Here is a 17,630-nt window from a genome sequence, read left to right on the forward strand (position 1 = left end):
GGTGGTCCTCACCCCTGCCTGAGCCCCCAGCCCCCTCAGTCATGCTGAGAGGGGGGTCGTTCTCCCTCTCTTACCGTCAGACCCCGACCCCTTTCCCTGGGAGGTGCAGCACACTGGCCCCACGTTTGGGGTGTCCCATGAGGGAGAGGGCCACCAGTGTGATTGCAGTGGAGTCTGGTGGCAGCCGTGAGCCGCCAGTTGCCTCCAGCCAGCACAAAGCAGGTGCCGGTGGGGGTCCCGGTGTCCATCCCTGCCAGCCCAGGAGTCAGTTGGAGAGGAAGTCGATGGTGGCTCGGACTGTCTTGGCGGTGCAGACATCCACGGCAGTGACCTTGATCTCCGTGTCCCCGAACTGCATGCTGGCGCGGATCTCGCGGCAGGCGCAGGCCGAGCTGCTGGCATCGCCGCTGGCATCGCCCGACGCCTCCAGCTCCAGGCTGATGGTGCCGCATTTGCGCACGCCGGGGTCAGTGATGTAGACCACATCGTCGGTGGCGCAGCAGTAGATGTTGATGATGGTCTTGCGTTGGCCGGGGCGGGCCGGGCAGTAGCTGCGCTGGACCACCTCCCCCAGCGCCACGGACTGGTCCACGGAGACGAATTTCTCGAAGATGTCAGTGCACCAGTTCTTGCCCTCCTTCACCAGCAGCTTCTCCTGTGGGTGCTTCCCCTCCACGAACTTGTTGAGCACCCCTACACCATAGGTCAGAGGGGAGCGGCGGACACGGACGATGGTGGGGTCGAGGCCGAAGAGCACAGCGCCTTTGAGGATGGTCAGTCCCACGTCTTGGGGGACAATGACGCGGCAAGTGGGGCTGAAGGCCACCTGGACGGCACGCTGCAGCATGGGCGACTCGGCAAAGCCCCCCACCAGGAAGAGGAACTTGATGCCGTGGACCTCTGGCTTCTTCAGGAGGTCATCTGGGGAGGGCACAGGGGGCACAGGGCACGTTGGGCAAGGCTGGGGGCTGCCCATGATCCCCTACCCCTGCTCTGGCAAGGGCAGGCTCCGGGCATGGCTGGGGGTGCCACTGCGGGGTGCTGAGACCCTCCCACCCCCTCGCAGGGGAATACGGGGGCTCCGGGGGCCAAGCTGCCCTCGCCCCGGGACCTACCAATGTGTCGGATTATCTGGCTAATGGTGGGCTGGAAGAGCTCACTCATGGCCTCCGCCGACATCCGCAGCATCCCTTGGGACGACCACTTCACAAAGTTCACACTAGGGGGGGCAAAGAAGGGTCAGGGGCTGCCCTCCCCAAAGGCTCCCCCAGGGGGGCTCCCCCAGCCCCAGGAGCAGAGCATCCCACCTACCTGTGCCCCCACCCCTAATTTAGGTCCCTCCGGGGCCACGTGCTCCCCGGGGTTCCCCCAGACCCTGTCGCCCCCCACACACACACTGGGGTCTCACTTGCTCTTCTTGAGGGCCGTCTCCACATTCTGGCCCCGCTGCTTGCGGTAGAAGTCGATGAAGGAGAAGGGCAGGGAGATGTTGAGGGGGCCGGGGCGGGAGGGGGCTGCCGCCCGCTTGCGCGCCTCAAAGGCGATGGTGAGGTCCACCCAGGCTGCCGGGCGCTTTGCCTTGAACGTGGTGATGAAATCCTCCCCGAAAATGTGGCACAGCAGCTTCTCAAAGGCCAGGTCTACCCCCACTGCCCCGTAGGGACCCCCTGGGGGTGGGGGGGCCGTGTCAGCATCCCCATGGCACACACAGCCATGTGTGTGCCATCCCCATGTGTCCCCCATCCCCAGACCCCTCCACACACACCCAGCAAAGTCTGTGCCCCACCGCGGCTCTTCTGCATGGGGATGAGGGTGGGGGGACGTGGTGGGGAGATCCCCATTCAGGGCTGGACCCGGGGACAGGGACAGGTCCCACACTGGCAGGGGAGCATGGAAACATCCCCCCAGAGCAGGGGGAGGGCAGGCAGCGGGGCCACGGCGACAGCAGTCCCCTCCAAAAAGGGAATTCTGTCGGTCCCTGGGTGATGCTCGGGGGCTCGGTGCCCTGCCGCGGCGTGGCTCTGCCAGGCAGTGCCAAGGCTTCTCAGCCTTGTGCCCAGCTCCGCAGGGAGGCCCGTGGCTGGCGGCCGTCACTCACAGGTCACTATTTGGGGGTGCACAACCACCACAGTGCCAAAAATCTCAGCCCTGGGACGGGCTGAGGCCAGGGGCTCCGCGTGCCCCCCCCAAGCTGAGTGAGAAGCCGGTGGGCACGGGCCAGGACACATCCCACTGCCCAGGACCCGTTGCAACCCTGAGTCACCCTGTGCCTTCCCTGGGTGACACTGGGTGCCGCAATCCGCAGCACCTGGGGACAGTGAGGGGATTTTGCGTCCCACACCAGAGTGCCCTGGGCTTCAGCCTCTGCTCCTGCCCCACCCCAGCCACCCCGGTACCCCTGTCCCACCCTGCATCCCCCACATCCCTGCCCAGCTGGCACCCACCGACCCAGCACCCCTGTCCCACCAGACCCCCCCTCCCAGCCCAGCACCCCTGTCCCACTTGAGCCCCCTCCAGCCCAAAACTTGTGTCCCACTGGCACCCCTGTCCCACCTTGCCCCCCCCAGCCCAGCACCCCTCTCCTGGTGACACCAGGGGACAGGGAGGGGACTCCGGCCTGGTGCGGAGGGGGCAGGCTGGGTCGGGGGTGGCCACCTGAGGCTTTGTACAGCTCCTTCAGCGTCCCCTGCGGCTTCTCGATCTGGTGCACGGTGAGGTCCACCGTGCCACCACCGCAGTCCGCCACCACGTACCGGTCACCTGTGGGTGAGGGCAGCAGCCAAGTCGGGGGCCTGGGTCCCCCCTGGCCACTGTGGGCTGTCCCCCAGCCCCCCCCGCCCAGGGCTGACCCCTGGGACACCATCCCCGTGGACTTGGAGCAGCCCCTCAGGGGAAAAAACCACACTTTTAGCCAAAATATTGGGTTGGGGTTTTTTTTCCCCCAAAAAACCAAACAGCTGAAGGAGGTTTGGAGGGTGGGGGGGACATAGCAGTGTTTGGGACAGGACGGGACGGTGGTGGATGGACTCTCACTGGCATTGTCGGGGGGATCACGGCCAAGTGACAGACCAGAGCCATGTCACCACCATGGCGGGGCCAGGCTGGGGCTCCTGGGGAGGCTCTGCCATGGAGGGGGGGTCCAGCCCCCACTCCCCTTGCCCAGGGTGACGCCAGGGGCCAGGCAGCACCCACTGGGGCTCCTGCTCACCCCCCCTGCATTGAATCCTCCCCAAGGGGCTGGGGTCTGCTGGGGTGGGGTGTGGGGGGGACACACTGCCCGTCCCCCTCCCCCAATCCTACCTGCCTGCATTTCCGACCAGAGCTCCCCCACTCCTGACTCCACCAGGAACGTGCGGCTGTGGCGGGACCGTCGGAGCTGCTCTCGGGCTGCAGGACAGGGCGGAGGGGCCAGCATCAGGCTGGGGGGGCCCAGGACCACCAGCATCCCTGGGATCCCCCCCAGCAGGTGGGGAACGCTGTGGGAGGGGTCTGCTGGGGAGCACTGGGTGCCCGTTCCCTTCCAACTGGGACACCGAGATGGGATACCAGTAAGACACCAACTCTGCGTCCGGAGCGAAGTGGATGCTCCCCCCATGGATGGGAGCATCCCCCTCCAAGTGGAGGGATCCTCTCCCTGTCCCGGCATTATGGTTACAGCATCGACCGGGGATGGAGGGAGCAAAATTATAGGGAAGGGGATGGGAAAAGCGGAGAACAGCCGGGAGCAAAGGCCAGGGAAGGGGTCAGCCCCCCAGCAAGGGCCTGAGGTGCCGGTGGTGGACCCATGAGGAGGGCACAGGGGTCTCTGGGGAAAAGCACCCACACCGGGGAGCCCCAGGGGGTCTGCCAGTGTACCCCAGCCCCCCACTCCAGGGTCACCCACCGCAATGCCTCAAACCCCTTGCCCAATCATGGCTGCTGACAGACCCTCGAGACCCGGTTTGCAGGACTGAACCCCCACCTGCTCCACCTCCTGCTCCAGCAGCCCCCTCCCCATCTTGCCAGCACCCATGGCTCACCCTGCCGAAAGCTGGAGTCGATGGCGTGGTCAGGCACCCACCCGTGTGCCGGGGGTCTGCAGCTCAGCTCCAGCAGCTGGTGCAGCCGAAGTTTCCTGCAGTAAATGGAAGCGGCTTCGGGCTCCAGTGCGATCAGCAGCTGCTCTGGGTTCTCTGGGGACACCAGACCGGCCTGCCAGGAGGATGGGGTGTCAGGGCAGAGATGGTGCCGGTGCACCAGGGGCCCTCATTCTGCCCATATAGGCACTATGTGTTGCATGGAAACCCTACACATCACCGCCGTGCGCCCGGCATCACCAGTGCTGCAGAGGTGAGTTTGCTCCTGCCCATCCCACAGACACAGCGGCAGCACCCAAAGGACACCCCCCACCCCTGGACACATCCTCATCCTCAGTTCCCCCCCACCTTTGCCGTACACCCCGCTCTGAACCTCCCCACCCCAAGTTTCAAAGCCTGTGCCCAACAACAAGAGGTGTCCCCCTTTTCCTAGATAGCACAGCCTCCTGCGGGGGTCACCGCGTGGCACGGCCCCCCCAGGGGTCCCGTCACCTTGTAGGCAGCCTCCCGCATGAACTGCTTGGCTGGTTGCTTCCAGATGGCGGGCACAGTGATGACCCAGCGGATGGCATCGTGCTCGGGCAGGGACGGGCACTGGTCCTGCAGCTCCTGCCAGGTGAGACATGGCAGGTGACACCTCCCCTCACCAACCACCCCCAACCCCAGCTGGAGCATCATGGCCTGCAGTGAAGGGTGAGGAAGCGGTGAGGATGAGGGGCAGGACCTGTTCTCCATTTGGGGAGGAAGAGGATGGTCACGCTCACATGACAGCACGGGCAGAGCTGGCACAGGCATGGGGTGCGCTACCTGCACGGCATGCTGCTTAAAGAAGTGGAGTGCATGGGCGAACACCTGCAATGCTGCCATCTTCTTCCCGTTGATGGCTTCTAGCTCCGTTTTCATGGTGAGATCCTGCCGGGAAGAGCAGCGACAGCGAACGGATCATGCAGGGTGCTGGGATGTGGCCGGTGTCCCACCTGGCCCTGTTGGCGAGACTTGGGCAGGGCGCTCGTGTCCCCCCATGCCACCTGGGCATGGGTGCTCTCAGCACCACACTGCAGCCACATCCACCTGCCCTGAAGCAGCTCAGATGGAGGGAACCAAAAAACGCACCCCCCGTGCAAAGGACGAAAGCGTCACTATGTGCCAAGCATGCGGAAAGCAAACGGGGAGCCAGAGGTGCTGGTGGTCAGAGGTTGTGCTGGTAGCCCCTCACCAGCCCTCCCAGGTCCTCACCAGCCATCCTGGTTGCTTTCTGTGGAGAGGGGGGTACATCCCTGGCGCTGGTGCAGGTGACGTGCAGCCCAGCCGGGGTCCCCCCAGGGAGGTCAGGGCAGGGGGAGCAGGGACTTACGCTGGTGCTGTGAATCTTCATCTTAAACTTCTCAAAGTAGAGCCAGTCACGGGCTTCCTCGGGGTCCAGGTCATGGTAGTAGTCCCTGGCCGTGTAGCCAAAGCTGTGGAAGGCTCCCTCCGGAGTCAGCAGGAGGCTGGTGGGGGTCTTCTGGTTGGCCACCCCTGGGTCCCCCCCTTCCCATTTCCTGCAAACAGGAGCCGGCAGCGGCCCATGAAGTTCCAGGCTGGAGAATGGGTCATAGAATCATAGAACCATCGAATGGTTTGGGTTGGAAGGGACCTCAAAGATCATCTGGTTCCAACACCCCTGCCATAGGCAGGGCCACCCTCCACTACACCAGGTTGCTCCAAGCCCCATCCAACCTGGCCTTGAACACTTCCAGGGATGGGGGTCCTGTCCTGTTTCCTTTAGTTACACAGACACAACCTTAAGCAGCTTAAAAGGGGGACAAAGAAGGGATTGAGGTCCCAGGAAGGCCACACACCAAGGATGCTCTGCTCCCTGCAGGTTGTCAACACAAGTGAGTGCTAATGAAGGGACGCTCCCACCTCACCCGCCATGGCCAGGTGGCAGCCCTCGCCCACGACGGTGCACAGCCCAGATCTGTCCCTGCTCCCAGCATGCCGAATTCTGGCCGCTTTGGGCAAAAAGTCCTTCAAGAGCCCCGGCAGCAGCTCTGGGGCCGCCGGCTGCTCCTCACCTCATCATATGGATGGCCTCGGGGTCGCTGGAGAAGCTGAAGGCATAGCCACTGGATGTGGTGCCGAAGTCGATGGCCACTACCACAGCAAAGGAGGCAGTTTGGTGGGAGCGAGCCTCAGTCCTCTGAAACGCAAGGGCAGCCGTGAGGAATGGGCTCTGTCCTGGGGGTGAGCACCAAAACAGGGCCGGCTGCTTCCAGAAAAGGAGTGAAATAAAAAAAAAGCACCCATGAAGGGGTTAATTTTTCCTGCATCAGGCCCTCAGGCTCTGTCATTTCTGCCCAGGAAGGGCCACGGTGATGCCGACAATGTGGGGCAATTCTCCCACAGCTCCAAATCACTGAGAAGAGGGTTTGCCCACACCAAGGGTCTCTGCAGTGGTCCCAAAGACGGGCTCGGGGGCCAGGGGAATTTGGGCAACCCCAGACACCTGCAGCCACTGCCCACGGCGGTGGTGCTGAGCCCTCTGTGCTTGAACCCTGGCAAATTTCAGCTGAGATTCCCCCCAAACCTGCCCTGCTCTCCATCTCAGCCCAAGGAACCCCGTCCCAGGTGTCCCCACGGGGCACCCAACCAAAAATCTTCCCAGCCCCGGTGCCGAAGAGGGTTCCTGCTGCTGCCTCCTACGGCTGGTGCTTTTCCAGTCCTGCCTCTGGGTCCTCATCCCAGTGATGGCAGATGGAGCGGCGGTGCTGAGGGAGCTGCAAAGCCACGGTGAGGCCCGTGCTGGTGTCATGGAAAGCTAAAAGCCCTTGTTAACTTTTATCGTACTTGGGTTTGGTAAGAGCAGACGTCAAGTATCCACGAGAAAAGCCAGAAATGTACATGTTCATGGAGCTGGAAGGACCAGGGAGGAACCAGCTCCGGCACGCTCCTGTCTGCGTCCTTCCCCACCAGGCAGCCCCCCAACTTATGCTGGTGTTTCCTCCAGCTCCTGCGCCAGAAAAACCCCTCGGTCCCCTAAATCCCACAGCTAAGGGGGTGTTTGGGTCCCAGCGACAGACCGACCCATCCTTCGGCTGATACCAGGGAGTGAGGTGGGGATGGTGACAAAACCGGGAGGGGAGGCAGTGGGCAAGTGACTATCGACCAGGGAAGGACGGGAGGGAGCCCCAAAACAGCCTTACCGGTGACTGGGAGGGCGTCAGCGGGGCGATGCTGCAGCTGTCGCAGGGCATCCCGGGGGAGGTGGGAGGGGATGGCGTGGGGCACCGCTGGCTGCTGGCACCTGGAGACACAGCAGGGGGATGCTGGGATGGCGACAGGCCCCAGCATCTCCTGAGGACCATTCCCCGAGGTGGGGGCAACATGTGACGCCCTAACAACGGAGCCACTGCGGGTTTGGCAGCGGAGGGGTCAAAGCTGCTGCAGGGGCTGTTCCCGGTGGGCTGCACACAGGGTGACTCTGGGCTTGGGAGGCTTCCCACGCTTGTTTCAACCATGTGTAAGGGAGAATCTCAGCAGTGATTAAATTAGCAAATGAGGGGCCCCTTGGAGGTGTTGGGAGGAGGTGCAGGAAGTGGCTGCACCTGGTGCCAGCACTGGTGGGCTTGCAGGGACCCTTCCTTCCGGGTATGGGGCTTATGGAGAGAAAGTGGATGGTGGTCAGAGAAGAGCTACAGGACTGGGTGACCTTCTCCCCCGGGGCTGGGGGATGGCAGCTCTTGCTTGGTCATGGTGCTGCAGGGAGGAGTTCAGCTCTCCGGTGTGGGCAGGTTGCGGCAATGGGACATGGGCTCCTGTGATAGTTTGATGTGTGGGGGGGTGTTCTGGTGGCAGGAGAGGGGATTTGCTCCCTGTGCCACCAGATCTGAGTCCCATCCCCCCTCAGGGGGTTGAGCCAAATTGGCGCCTCTGCGAATAACCCTATTTAAGTTGAGACAAAGGGGCGGGAAAGGGTCTTTTTGCTCAGGAGCGAGGAGAGAGCAGGAGGGCGCTGCCCTTGCTCCCGGCTCCCGGGCCGGGCGGCTGCTCGGGCCCGGGCCGGCGCCACGTGCTCAAGATGGCGCCGGGGGGAGCCACATAGGGGACTCGGGAAGCACCTTGCTCCCGAGGTGCCCGCCGGGCCGAGCTTCCCCTGAGAGGATTAAGATCTAAGAGAAAACAACCACAACGACCGGGTCAGTTAAGGATGGAGCAGGAGGAGGTGTGCTGGAGCTGAGGTTTCCCTTGCAAATCGGTGTGAGATGGCAGGCGGCCCCCCTGCAGCCAGGGTGTACTCGGCGGAGCAGAGACCCACTCGTGGCCTGTGGAGAAGCCCACATCGGGGAAGAGATGCCTGAGCCCAGGAGAGGTCATGGAGCAGGGGATGCATGACGAGGTCGTGGAGGCATCTGGAGTCCGTGGGACGACCCACGCCGACGCGAGTGGCAGCAGCTCCCTAAGAGGCCGAGACTGGTAAAGCCCGAACTGGTGCAATCCATGGGGAAGGATTGCAATCCTGCGGGCAGGACTTACGGTGGAAAAGTTTGGGGACTTTTTTCCTCGTGAGTAGGGGATCCACTGAAGCAAGGGAAAAATGGGGTAAAGACTCCTCCTCCTTTAAGGAGGCAGTTAACAACATGGATGAACTGACCTGCACCCCCATTCCCTGTCCCCCTGCGCCGCCGGGGGGGGGGTTGAGCCAGGAACGAAAGGAAATAGGGGGTGGGGAGGTGTTGTTTTAAGATCTGGCCTTGTTTTCTCTTTCTCCTCTCAAGTAACCGGTTTCGTTCCCTTATGTCTCCTGTTAAGTAACTGTTAATAAATTGTTTTGTTTTATGAAGAAAGACTGAGTCATGTTTTGCCCGGGACCATAGTTGGTGGGTGCTCCCTTTCGGTTCTTGTCTCGACCCTCAGTCCAAAAACCACGACAGCTCCGTGTCCTCTCCATCACCGGAGAGGAACTGGCACGTGGAGATACTGGTGAACCTGGGAGCCCAGTTTCTCCCTGTTGACTCCACAGAGACCCGTGGGGGTGGCTGCAGATGGAGATGCTTCTCCTAGAGATGAGCGATCCGAGGTGGGATGGATCCTGCCCTGTACATCTGCAGGGGACCGCAGGAGCGGAGGCGCAGTGGTCTTTGGCCAGCAAAGGAGCAGCTGCATCTAATTCCTTGTAGCCAGCGACAGAAGAGCCAGGACTAAAAGCTTGTGCCGTGTTTGTAGCGGAAAGGGACACGGTGGCTCTCCAGAGCTGCCTATTTTAAATCAAGGCAGTCGTCGTCACGTAAATACATGCTTGGCAACGCCCAGCAGGGTTGGCTGCGAAGGTGCCAGAGCGGAAACACTCATATTCAGCAGGAATGGGGGGGGGAAAATCTTGGGAGAGTGATGCCATTGAGCTGCCGAGGTAGAGCAAGTGTCCGCAGCACGAGGCCATGGAGAGCCAGCGCCATGGTCCATGCAGAGGGGAGATGTGCCCAGGTCTGACCGCAGCCGTGCCACAGAACAACCCCTTTGGCAGAGCCAGTCACTCCTGCGTGAGCCTGCAACAACTCGGTCCCCTTGTCCTGGGGATTCTGGCTGATCCCACTGTGCCAGCCTGGCTGGGGGCTGCTCCGGAGGCCCCGGTGGGACGCTCAGCCCAACCAGTGCCGGGGCCGTGGGCTGCCCATGCTCCTCCTGCCACATGGCTCCAATTAGCGAGGGGATTAATCATCGGTCCTGCGAACGCATGAGCTGCTGGACGGGCTCCAGTTATCGGCAGGGAGCAGCCGGGAGGGGGTTGGCGCAGCAGGGACTGTCCACCCCATGGGCTCTGCTGGGACACGTGCTCTGGCCTTGCCGGGCAGTTCCATGCCAGGATCTGGAGCACAGGAGCAGGGATGAGCAGCACCAACTCCCAGCTGGACACTGGGAGGTTTGGAGCTGGAGGAGGCTCCTTGGTCTTTCCTCATGGAAGCATAAAACTCTGGCTCTCCCTCTGCCAGAGGGTGCTGGCAGCCGGCGTCTGTGTCCAGGCAGATCCATGCCAGCTGCTAGATGCCAAGGGGCAGCTCCCTAAATCCCTCTGGCAGCTCGGGAGCCCCAGAGCCTGGAGCAGGGGTGCCCTGGGACACCCCGACAGCAGCAGCCGTGGGCATCCCCCATCCCAGCAGCGGGGGTCCCAGCTGATCCCCCCCAGCTGCTTTGTGTCCTCGGCTGGCCCAGAGCCAAGCCTCTGGCACATTGCTCACCCCGAATTTGGTGCTGCGGTGTCAGGGCTGGCGCCTTGCTGCATGCCCCACGGGAGCTGTGCCAGTGGGCTTGGCCGCTCCCTGCCACGACTCGGCTCCCAGCCCTGCACAACTGCTCCCTAAGTGCGTTTTGCTGTATCCTGTGTCTGTGCCATGAATATTTGATCCCCAACAAATGGGAACGTCTCTCCAGGCACCTCCACATGCTGGCAGAGCCGCGCAGTGAGGGGAGGCCGGTGCCCCCTGCCCAAGGGGGAATGTGTTGCCCACGCTGGGCAGCTTGGTCAGGCTTCGAGCCGGAGGCTCTGGAGCCCCAGTGCAGGGCTGAGCACATAGAGCATCTTTCCTGCAGGTCCAGAGCTGGAGCTGGCACCCACCAGCATGTGGGCATTGGGGTCGCAGCAATCTGGAGGTGCTGGGGGGACCCCCAGGGGGTTAACTCTTGCATTCACTGGGGCTGCTCCGCAGTTGGCGTTGGCAGGGCTGGGTTCCATTGCCACAGCTGGTTCTGGTTACCCTGGCATGGGAGTGGCGTGGGGGGCTCCACCGCCAGATGATGATTGCGGAGGGGACAGACAGCCACTGACGGGGGGTGCTGCGGGGTGGGGGGATGCCCAGAAGTGGGGGGTGGGAGAGGAGCAGTGAGCATCACACTTTTAGGGAGCTTGTCCTTGCAGATGGGGGGACAGGGATGGGGACAGGGACCCCCCGGCCCACTGTCATCCTCGCTGGGCCCCCTCCCTGGAGATCAGCCTTACCCAGCCGGAGGCTCTGCATCCCAGGCTTCAGCAGCATCGCCATGGTGGCCTCGCTTCCCGGCTGTGCAAGACGGAGAAGGGACAGTGGGAAGAGTGTCCATGTGCCCAGAGGTGCTGAGCTTCATCAAAAAAGGAAACTGAGGATGGGTCATTCTTTACAGTTATTTTCCGAACCGAAGTGGTCACTGCCCAGGACCTAGATCCCCATGGCACAGTGACCATGTTAGCAGGAGCGGGACCAGGCAAAGGTGTCCCTGCCCGTCCTAGGGGCTGTGATCCAGCCCTTACCACCTCCGAAACCGCTTCCCCAGCTAATAAACCACATCCCCAGCTAATAAATCGCTCCTGGCTCTCTGCCTGATGCAAGAGCATCCCATCGCCTCTGCAGCCACCTGCTCCTGGCTTAAAAATGGCAGGTGATGAGGGGCTGAGCGAGGAGGGGCCGCAGCCGACGAAGGCTGTGGGTCAAAGCGCAGCGAGGATGGCGGTGCTGGTGGTGCCGGGACTGTGCAGGGAGGGGAGGTATGGGCAGGCCGGGGCTGTCAGAGGGGTTTCTCCATCAAAACGGCTTTCCATGGGGTTACACGGGTGCTCAGGGGATCGCCCCTCTCGCACTGGGAATTCTGCTTCAGGACCCGGGGGAGGGGAACCCCGGCTGTGTCACCCCACAGCCCAGTTGGGCAGGACTGTCAGGGACATCCTTTGGGTCCCCATCCCCAGGGTCTGAGTCCCCCCCACGTGGCCACCCACATCGCAATGATACCCGGAGCAGTCAGCCTGAACAAGATGGAGCAGCGAGGCCCCGGGCTCCAGGAACTCAACAGCTCCATTCCCTGCCCTGCCGTGGCCGTGGGACGGTGCAGGCGGGTGGTCCGGAGCCTGTGCAGACCCCCAGGGTCCGGGTGGCTGAAATCCTCCTTCTCAGCAAACCAAAGCAACTGCCGGTCTCGTCATGGTGGGGATTGTTGGCTGATGGTCGCCCCCGTCCCCGAGCGGCTGAGCCCCTGCCTGGCGTCCCGGTGAGGAAGGTGGGTCCCAGTGGCTCCTGGTGCTTGCTCCGGCAGCTCGTGCAAGAGCAGTGTTTTTGGAGGAGTTTCCACCATTTCCGCCTCCACAGGGGCTCACGGAAATGGGGAAAGGAAACAAGTTTGGGAGGGCTGTGAGGCGGGCGGGCAGGACACCGGAGCCTCGCTGGTGGCGCAGGGACGCCAGCTCTGCTGGGCATGGTGTCGCCGTGGCTCGGGCTGCCCCAACGCGGGGATCCTCGGGGCAGCTGGGAGGCTGGGCTCCAGATGTGCAGGGAGTGGGAGGAGGCCACAAGCCCCCTGTGCCAGTGGCGAGCGCGTCTGCGGGGCTGGGGATCCCCCCAATATCCCGGGCAAAGCTGTCGGGTTTACATGGCCCTTTGTCGGAGCCCTCCCCTCCCACTGCCATCGCTCGGCCACGGCTGGGACATGGGAGCTGGTGCGATGTCCCTGGAACGGTTTGGCCCCAGCACAGGCCTCCCCAGCCCCTGCACGGCGCTGGCATGTCACAGCACTGTCCCCGTGGTTCGCAGTGGTACCCCCGGCAGTCTCAGCAGCATCCGCCAAGGATAGGGTGGATGGGGCCATGGAAGCCCAGGAGGGGCTCAATGCGGTGATCCCCACTCCCACCCTGCCCACACCCTCGCTGAGGAGAAGTCTCCGGAGTCCTGACACCCCTCCCGCCCTGATGCCAGTATGTCCGCTCACCGGTGCCCCCAAAATGGGGAGACACCCCAGATGTCCTGGCTGCAGAGGCGACACCCTTGCCCTGACCAAGGCAAGAGCCAGGTGACGCCAGGTCCCCGCCATCCCCGTGCCCCAGGGGGTGCCTCTGCTGGCCCCCAGCTTCCACGAGACCCCCCCGGCCACTTACCTCTTGGGAGGGGGGACACAGAAGTTGGGGGCCCCCGTGTCTAGCCACTGCCTTCTGGCTCCGGCTGCGCCGGCCGGGGTGCCAGCTCCCACCGCTCTGGCGATGCACTCCTGCTCGCAGCCACCGGCGATGGCCAGCAGCTCCAGCCCCGGCCCTGCTGCACAGCCCCCCGCGCTCTGGCTTCCTCTGGCTTCTCCCAGCGCCTTCCTCCCGTTCCTGCTCCCGGCCAGCGCCCAGCCCAGACAGCGCCTCAAATTGCAATTCCAGCTGCAGATGTGGGAGCGGGAGGAGGAGGAGGAGGAGGCAGGGCCAACGCCTCCCAGAATGAAACCTAAACTCCGAAACTCGTTGCTCAGCCCAGGGACTCGCCACGGCCTCTCCACGCTCGGGGCCCCCAGACTGTGGAGGGGAATGGATCCCCGAGGCGGGTTGAGGCTCCCGAAACAGCCCGGGATGGGGATTTTGAGGGCGGGAGGGAGACATTGACGATCCTCCACCTCTGCCAGCACCGTCACCCTGTTAATTTGTCTTTTCCCTGTCCTCGTGCACATTTCTCCCCCAGCTTTTGTCACTCTCTTCATCCCGGCTGACACGTGGGATATAGCCCCGCGTCTCTCCATTTCTCCCAGCCCTGCAGACCCCTCCAGGCCATGCTGCTCTCCAGATGGGGCTCCCGGCTCTGGCTGTGCCGGGGAAGTGGTGCCAGGGAAGCAGTGCTGGGGTGTCCCGAGAGCGGGAGGCAGATGAGGGCTCCGTCCTGCGGCTCCCAAAGGTCTGAGAGCCAAGAAAAATCAATTTGTGGAGGACTCAAAAACATAGGCAGATCATTGAGATTGTGGGGATCATCAGGGTCATTGGGATCATTGAGTTCATTGGGATCATTGAGTTCCTTGAGATCATCGGGATCACTGAGATCATTGAGATCCTTGAGATCACTGGGGTCTTTGAGATCATAGGGGTCATTGGGAACACGGGGATCATTAGGGTCATGCCTCAGATCGCTGCAGGCTGAAGAATTGGTCTTATTAAAAACCTGCACAGATATATAAAATTCAGGTATATAAAATTAACACGGTACACGCAAATTGTATCTCAAAGGGATCATTTAGTAGGTCCTAAACCGTCATGGGGAGCGGAGCAGGTGTCCAGATGTACTGGGGCCGTACCGCAGCTGTACCAGGGATGGCGGGGGTTGTGGTGACAGGCTGGGTGGCAGGAGCAGGGAGGTCTCAGCCTCCCGAGCCCTGCCCTGCATCGCTGCCAGGGACCGGGGAAGCTTCTGGAGGGAGCGGAGGAGGAGGGGAAGAGAGGGGTGGAGGGGGCTACGCCTCTGTTTGCTTCCCTGGCGCCTCGTCAAGAGCTGAGGTAGCGCTTTCCGGTAATTGAGGTGAGGCCCATGGCAATGCCGGTGAGACAGGAAGCCCGGGAGGAGAGAGAGCCAGAGCCGGGAAACGAGCACCGGTCCCCAACCAGGAGCAAAGCCTGCGCTCTGCTGGGGGGGAAAACAACCCAGGGGCCAGGCCAGGCTGGGGTGTCCCCCATGCCAGCATCGGTGCCCGCAAGCCAGTGCAGCCACCAGTGGGCACAGCCCTGCCCAGTTCACCCAGTTTGCACCCCAAAGGCAGACGGCACCTCCCGGCGTGAGCAGAGCAGAGAGCTGGTCCTGCCTGTGCCTGTGCATCATCACCATCACCATCATCATCATCTCCCATCACCAGGCACCCTGGCGTGAGGCAGAGGGGCAGGCAAACAGGGATGAAGGAAAGTGCCTCAAACAGACCGAGATCAACACTACCTTGTTGCCGAGGGGTTCCCATGGCGAAGTGGGTGCTGCTGCCCGTGGTCCCCCCAACTTGCCATGCTGGCACACTGGGAGCGGCTTCGACTGAGGGCAGAGCGGCCGGTGGTGCCGGCACCAGCGAAGACGACATACCAGCCAATTTAGGAATTTTCCTGTTCTTGGCCATCTCATCCAGGCCCGCTGTTCCTTGCAGAGCCACAGCCCTCTCAAGCTGTTTCGGGTCCCTCCGAGGTCCCATCTCACCATGCTGCGGTGGCCAGGCGCTGCCTCGGTTTGGCAGCCCCTGCTCCGACTTCCCACGGAAACCTCGGGGAGACGGAAAGCACCGGAGTGCAGGGGCCATCTGCGGTTGTTGTGCTTGTGGTTTGGGACCAGCTGTCAGCAAACAGCCTGTGCCTCAGTTTCCCCATCATCATCCTTGTGCTGGAGGCGTCGGGGAGGGCTACACTGATCAGGGGGGTGCCAAGACCTGGCTCTCATCAGCTGAACCCCGCAGAGACCAGACCCCCAGTGGGGACCCGGACGGACCCCCGGATCTTCGTCCCAGCACCAGGGTCCCTGCTGTGATGGAGGAGGAGGATGGTGTTGGCGCAGCAGGCACGATGGTTTCTTACAGACTGTACCAGCACCCAGCCCTCACTGGCTGGGGTCTGGAAAACACTAGCCAGGGTGGCGCGGCAGCCACTAACGAGGAGAGGCTGCAAGTCCCACTCGGGGTGGGGGACAGGCACACGGCGCTAGCCCAGCACCCCCACCCGTTGGCAGATATTTCCTGACCCAGGTCAGTGGGAGTTCTCCAGGAAAGAAAAACAAACCCAGCGAGAGAGGCCAAAAGGGGGGACGGGGCTGAAAAGGACCCTGTGCTGCAGCTCTGCCTTGGGAAACCCTGCGGCATCCCAGCAGGGGGGAGTGGGACTCTTGCTTTCTCTCCCAGTGCCCAGCTGTGCCCTTGCCTCTGCCTCCAGCACTATCCAGCGACAGTCCTCATCTGGATGGCCTTAGTTCTTCATGGATTGTGTGTTCCGTCCCCTGATATCTGTGCTGGGACCCCAGGGACCCCCATCCCACACCCCCTTTCCTCCTTGGGCACTGGGAGCTGGTGACACAGGCACATGGGGACGAAGGAGCAGGACGGCAGCCGGGCAGGGAGGCTGCAGCAGGGAGCTGCCATTTCCTTGGGATTTTTGCCACCCCTTGGGGCTCTGGGGGGGGTTAAACTCTGAAAAATATCATCATAGAGTGTGTGTACGGGAAACATTTCTCACTTCCCATCTCTGGCATCATGGCATCGCCCCACCACGGCATCACCCCCCGCCATGGGCATTGCCCCTCTGCAGCACCACCCCACCATGGCATCACTCCACCATGGGCATCACCCCAGCACGGCATCTCCCCACCAGGGCATCACTCCACCCTGGGCATTGTCCCACCATGGCATCACCCCACCATGGCATCACCCCACCATGGGCGTCACCCCACCAGGGCATCACTCCACCATGGCATCACCACTCCCTGGAAAGGAAAATGATGGATTCAAACCAAAAATGGGTCTTTCCACCCTCCCACGGCCAGGGGACCCCACAACCCTGCCCTGCTCGGCACAGCCCCGGCAGCCCTGGCAGCGCAGTGGGAAGGTGGGGCTGCCGCGCACCTCCAGTGCCCGCCAGTGATGTTTCAGGTCTTGATAACCATAAGCCATAAGAAGAGGATGAGCAAGATGCAAAGTGATGTAGCAAAGCAGGAACAAGGGAGCGGAGCAGCGTGGGGCGGATCTTTACCCCGTCCCCACCGTCTCAGCTGCCACGCAGGCGAGAGCCGTGTTGGGGACATCGTCCTGACAGTGGCTGTCCCTGAGGGCTCTTAAACAGGTCCTTCACTTCTCACTCAGCGGCCACCTCGTACCCCCTACCGCAGCTGAGCGTGGCCTCAACAGTTCGGCTTCAAGCGCCGGGGCTGGAGGGGGCTTTGGGGGGAGGGGAAAGGTGCCTGGGTGGGGGGTCCCCATCTGCCAGGCGGTGATGGCCATGGAGTGTCCTCAGTCAGCCCCCGGGTGCCCTAGGGATGGGGGCACCTGTCACGGGAATGTCGTGTGGTGGAAGGATGCCTTAAAAATTCCTCCAAACTCCCATCTCGAGCATTCGGATTTCCGAGCCAATGTTCCAGCAGTTTTGGCAGAAACTGCTTTTTCCCCCGCCAGGAAACCATTGAGAAACCCTGAATCTAAGTATTTCCACCCAAAAACTGCTGTCATCGTTCTTGGCAAAACCTCTCACGAATGGGAAAGCCATTTCTCACCCCGAGCTGCGCCGGCATCGCCAGCAGCTGGATTTCCCAGTACCAATGGGCTCATCCCGCGCAGTGTGTCCTCACAGCTGGCTCTGCCCTCAGCCACTCTCCATGACTTTTGTGGAGACACAGAGTTGGTTTGGCTCTACATCTGGGATGAGGAAAGCATCCCGGCTGGTTCTGGCCCAGCACCTCTGTGGCTTTGCACTGTCCTGGGGGATGCTGGAGCATCTGTGTGCTCCTGTCACATCATGCTGGAACATGGGCGTGGGGCTGCAGCGGGCCAACCCAGGTCACCGTCCTCCCCATGCAGCTGATGGATCATCCGAGTCAGGACAGGGCTGTCACAGCTTTGGACATGGGGGTCTGTGGTCGTTCAGGGGAAGGGGGACACACAGGCACTGCCTCCAGGAAAAGCAAACCCTGGGATCTAGGCTGAGCCAGGCTTTGTGTCCGGTCTCATCCGGACCACTCCGGTGGGCTGCAGCAGCGAGCGGGTGGGAGTGATGCCGCAGGTGACCACAGTCCCCAGGGCGCTCCTCACCTGGCCTTGAGGCTGCAGGGGCTGGTGGCCCATCAGGGTGGGCTCCACCAC

At 62.5% G+C, this 17,630-nt stretch overlaps 1 protein-coding gene across 1 annotated transcript; it reads right to left on the bottom strand.

The window, feature by feature from the left end:
- Positions 1 to 265: 265 nt before the first annotated feature.
- Positions 266 to 11,092, bottom strand: HSPA12B (heat shock protein family A (Hsp70) member 12B). Its single transcript, XM_086611956.1, has 12 exons — positions 11,050 to 11,092; positions 7,262 to 7,362; positions 6,134 to 6,258; positions 5,431 to 5,617; positions 4,884 to 4,988; positions 4,569 to 4,685; positions 4,020 to 4,191; positions 3,301 to 3,387; positions 2,656 to 2,760; positions 1,409 to 1,667; positions 1,116 to 1,219; positions 266 to 921 (listed from the first exon to the last, which is right to left on the bottom strand). Exons 1-12 carry the CDS (start codon positions 11,090 to 11,092, stop codon positions 266 to 268), a joined length of 2,061 nt encoding a protein of 686 aa, XP_086468082.1.
- Between the last annotated feature and the right edge of the window lie 6,538 nt (positions 11,093 to 17,630).

Source organism: Tauraco erythrolophus, chromosome 5, assembly GCF_009769465.1.
Source record: "Tauraco erythrolophus isolate bTauEry1 chromosome 5, bTauEry1.pri, whole genome shotgun sequence".
NCBI lineage: Eukaryota > Metazoa > Chordata > Aves > Musophagiformes > Musophagidae > Tauraco > Tauraco erythrolophus.

Excerpts from the sequence above, each read along its gene's own strand:
- HSPA12B (XM_086611956.1), bottom strand. The coding sequence starts at position 11,092 with ATGGCGATGCTGCTGAAGCCTGGGATGCAGAGCCTCCGGCTGG. Across the intron at positions 6,259-7,261 it reads TGACGCCCTCCCAGTCACCG|AGGACTGAGGCTCGCTCCCA; the intron begins GTAAGGCTGTTT and ends CTTGCGTTTCAG. Across the intron at positions 4,192-4,568 it reads TGCGGGAGGCTGCCTACAAG|GCCGGTCTGGTGTCCCCAGA; the intron begins GTGACGGGACCC and ends TCCTCCTGGCAG.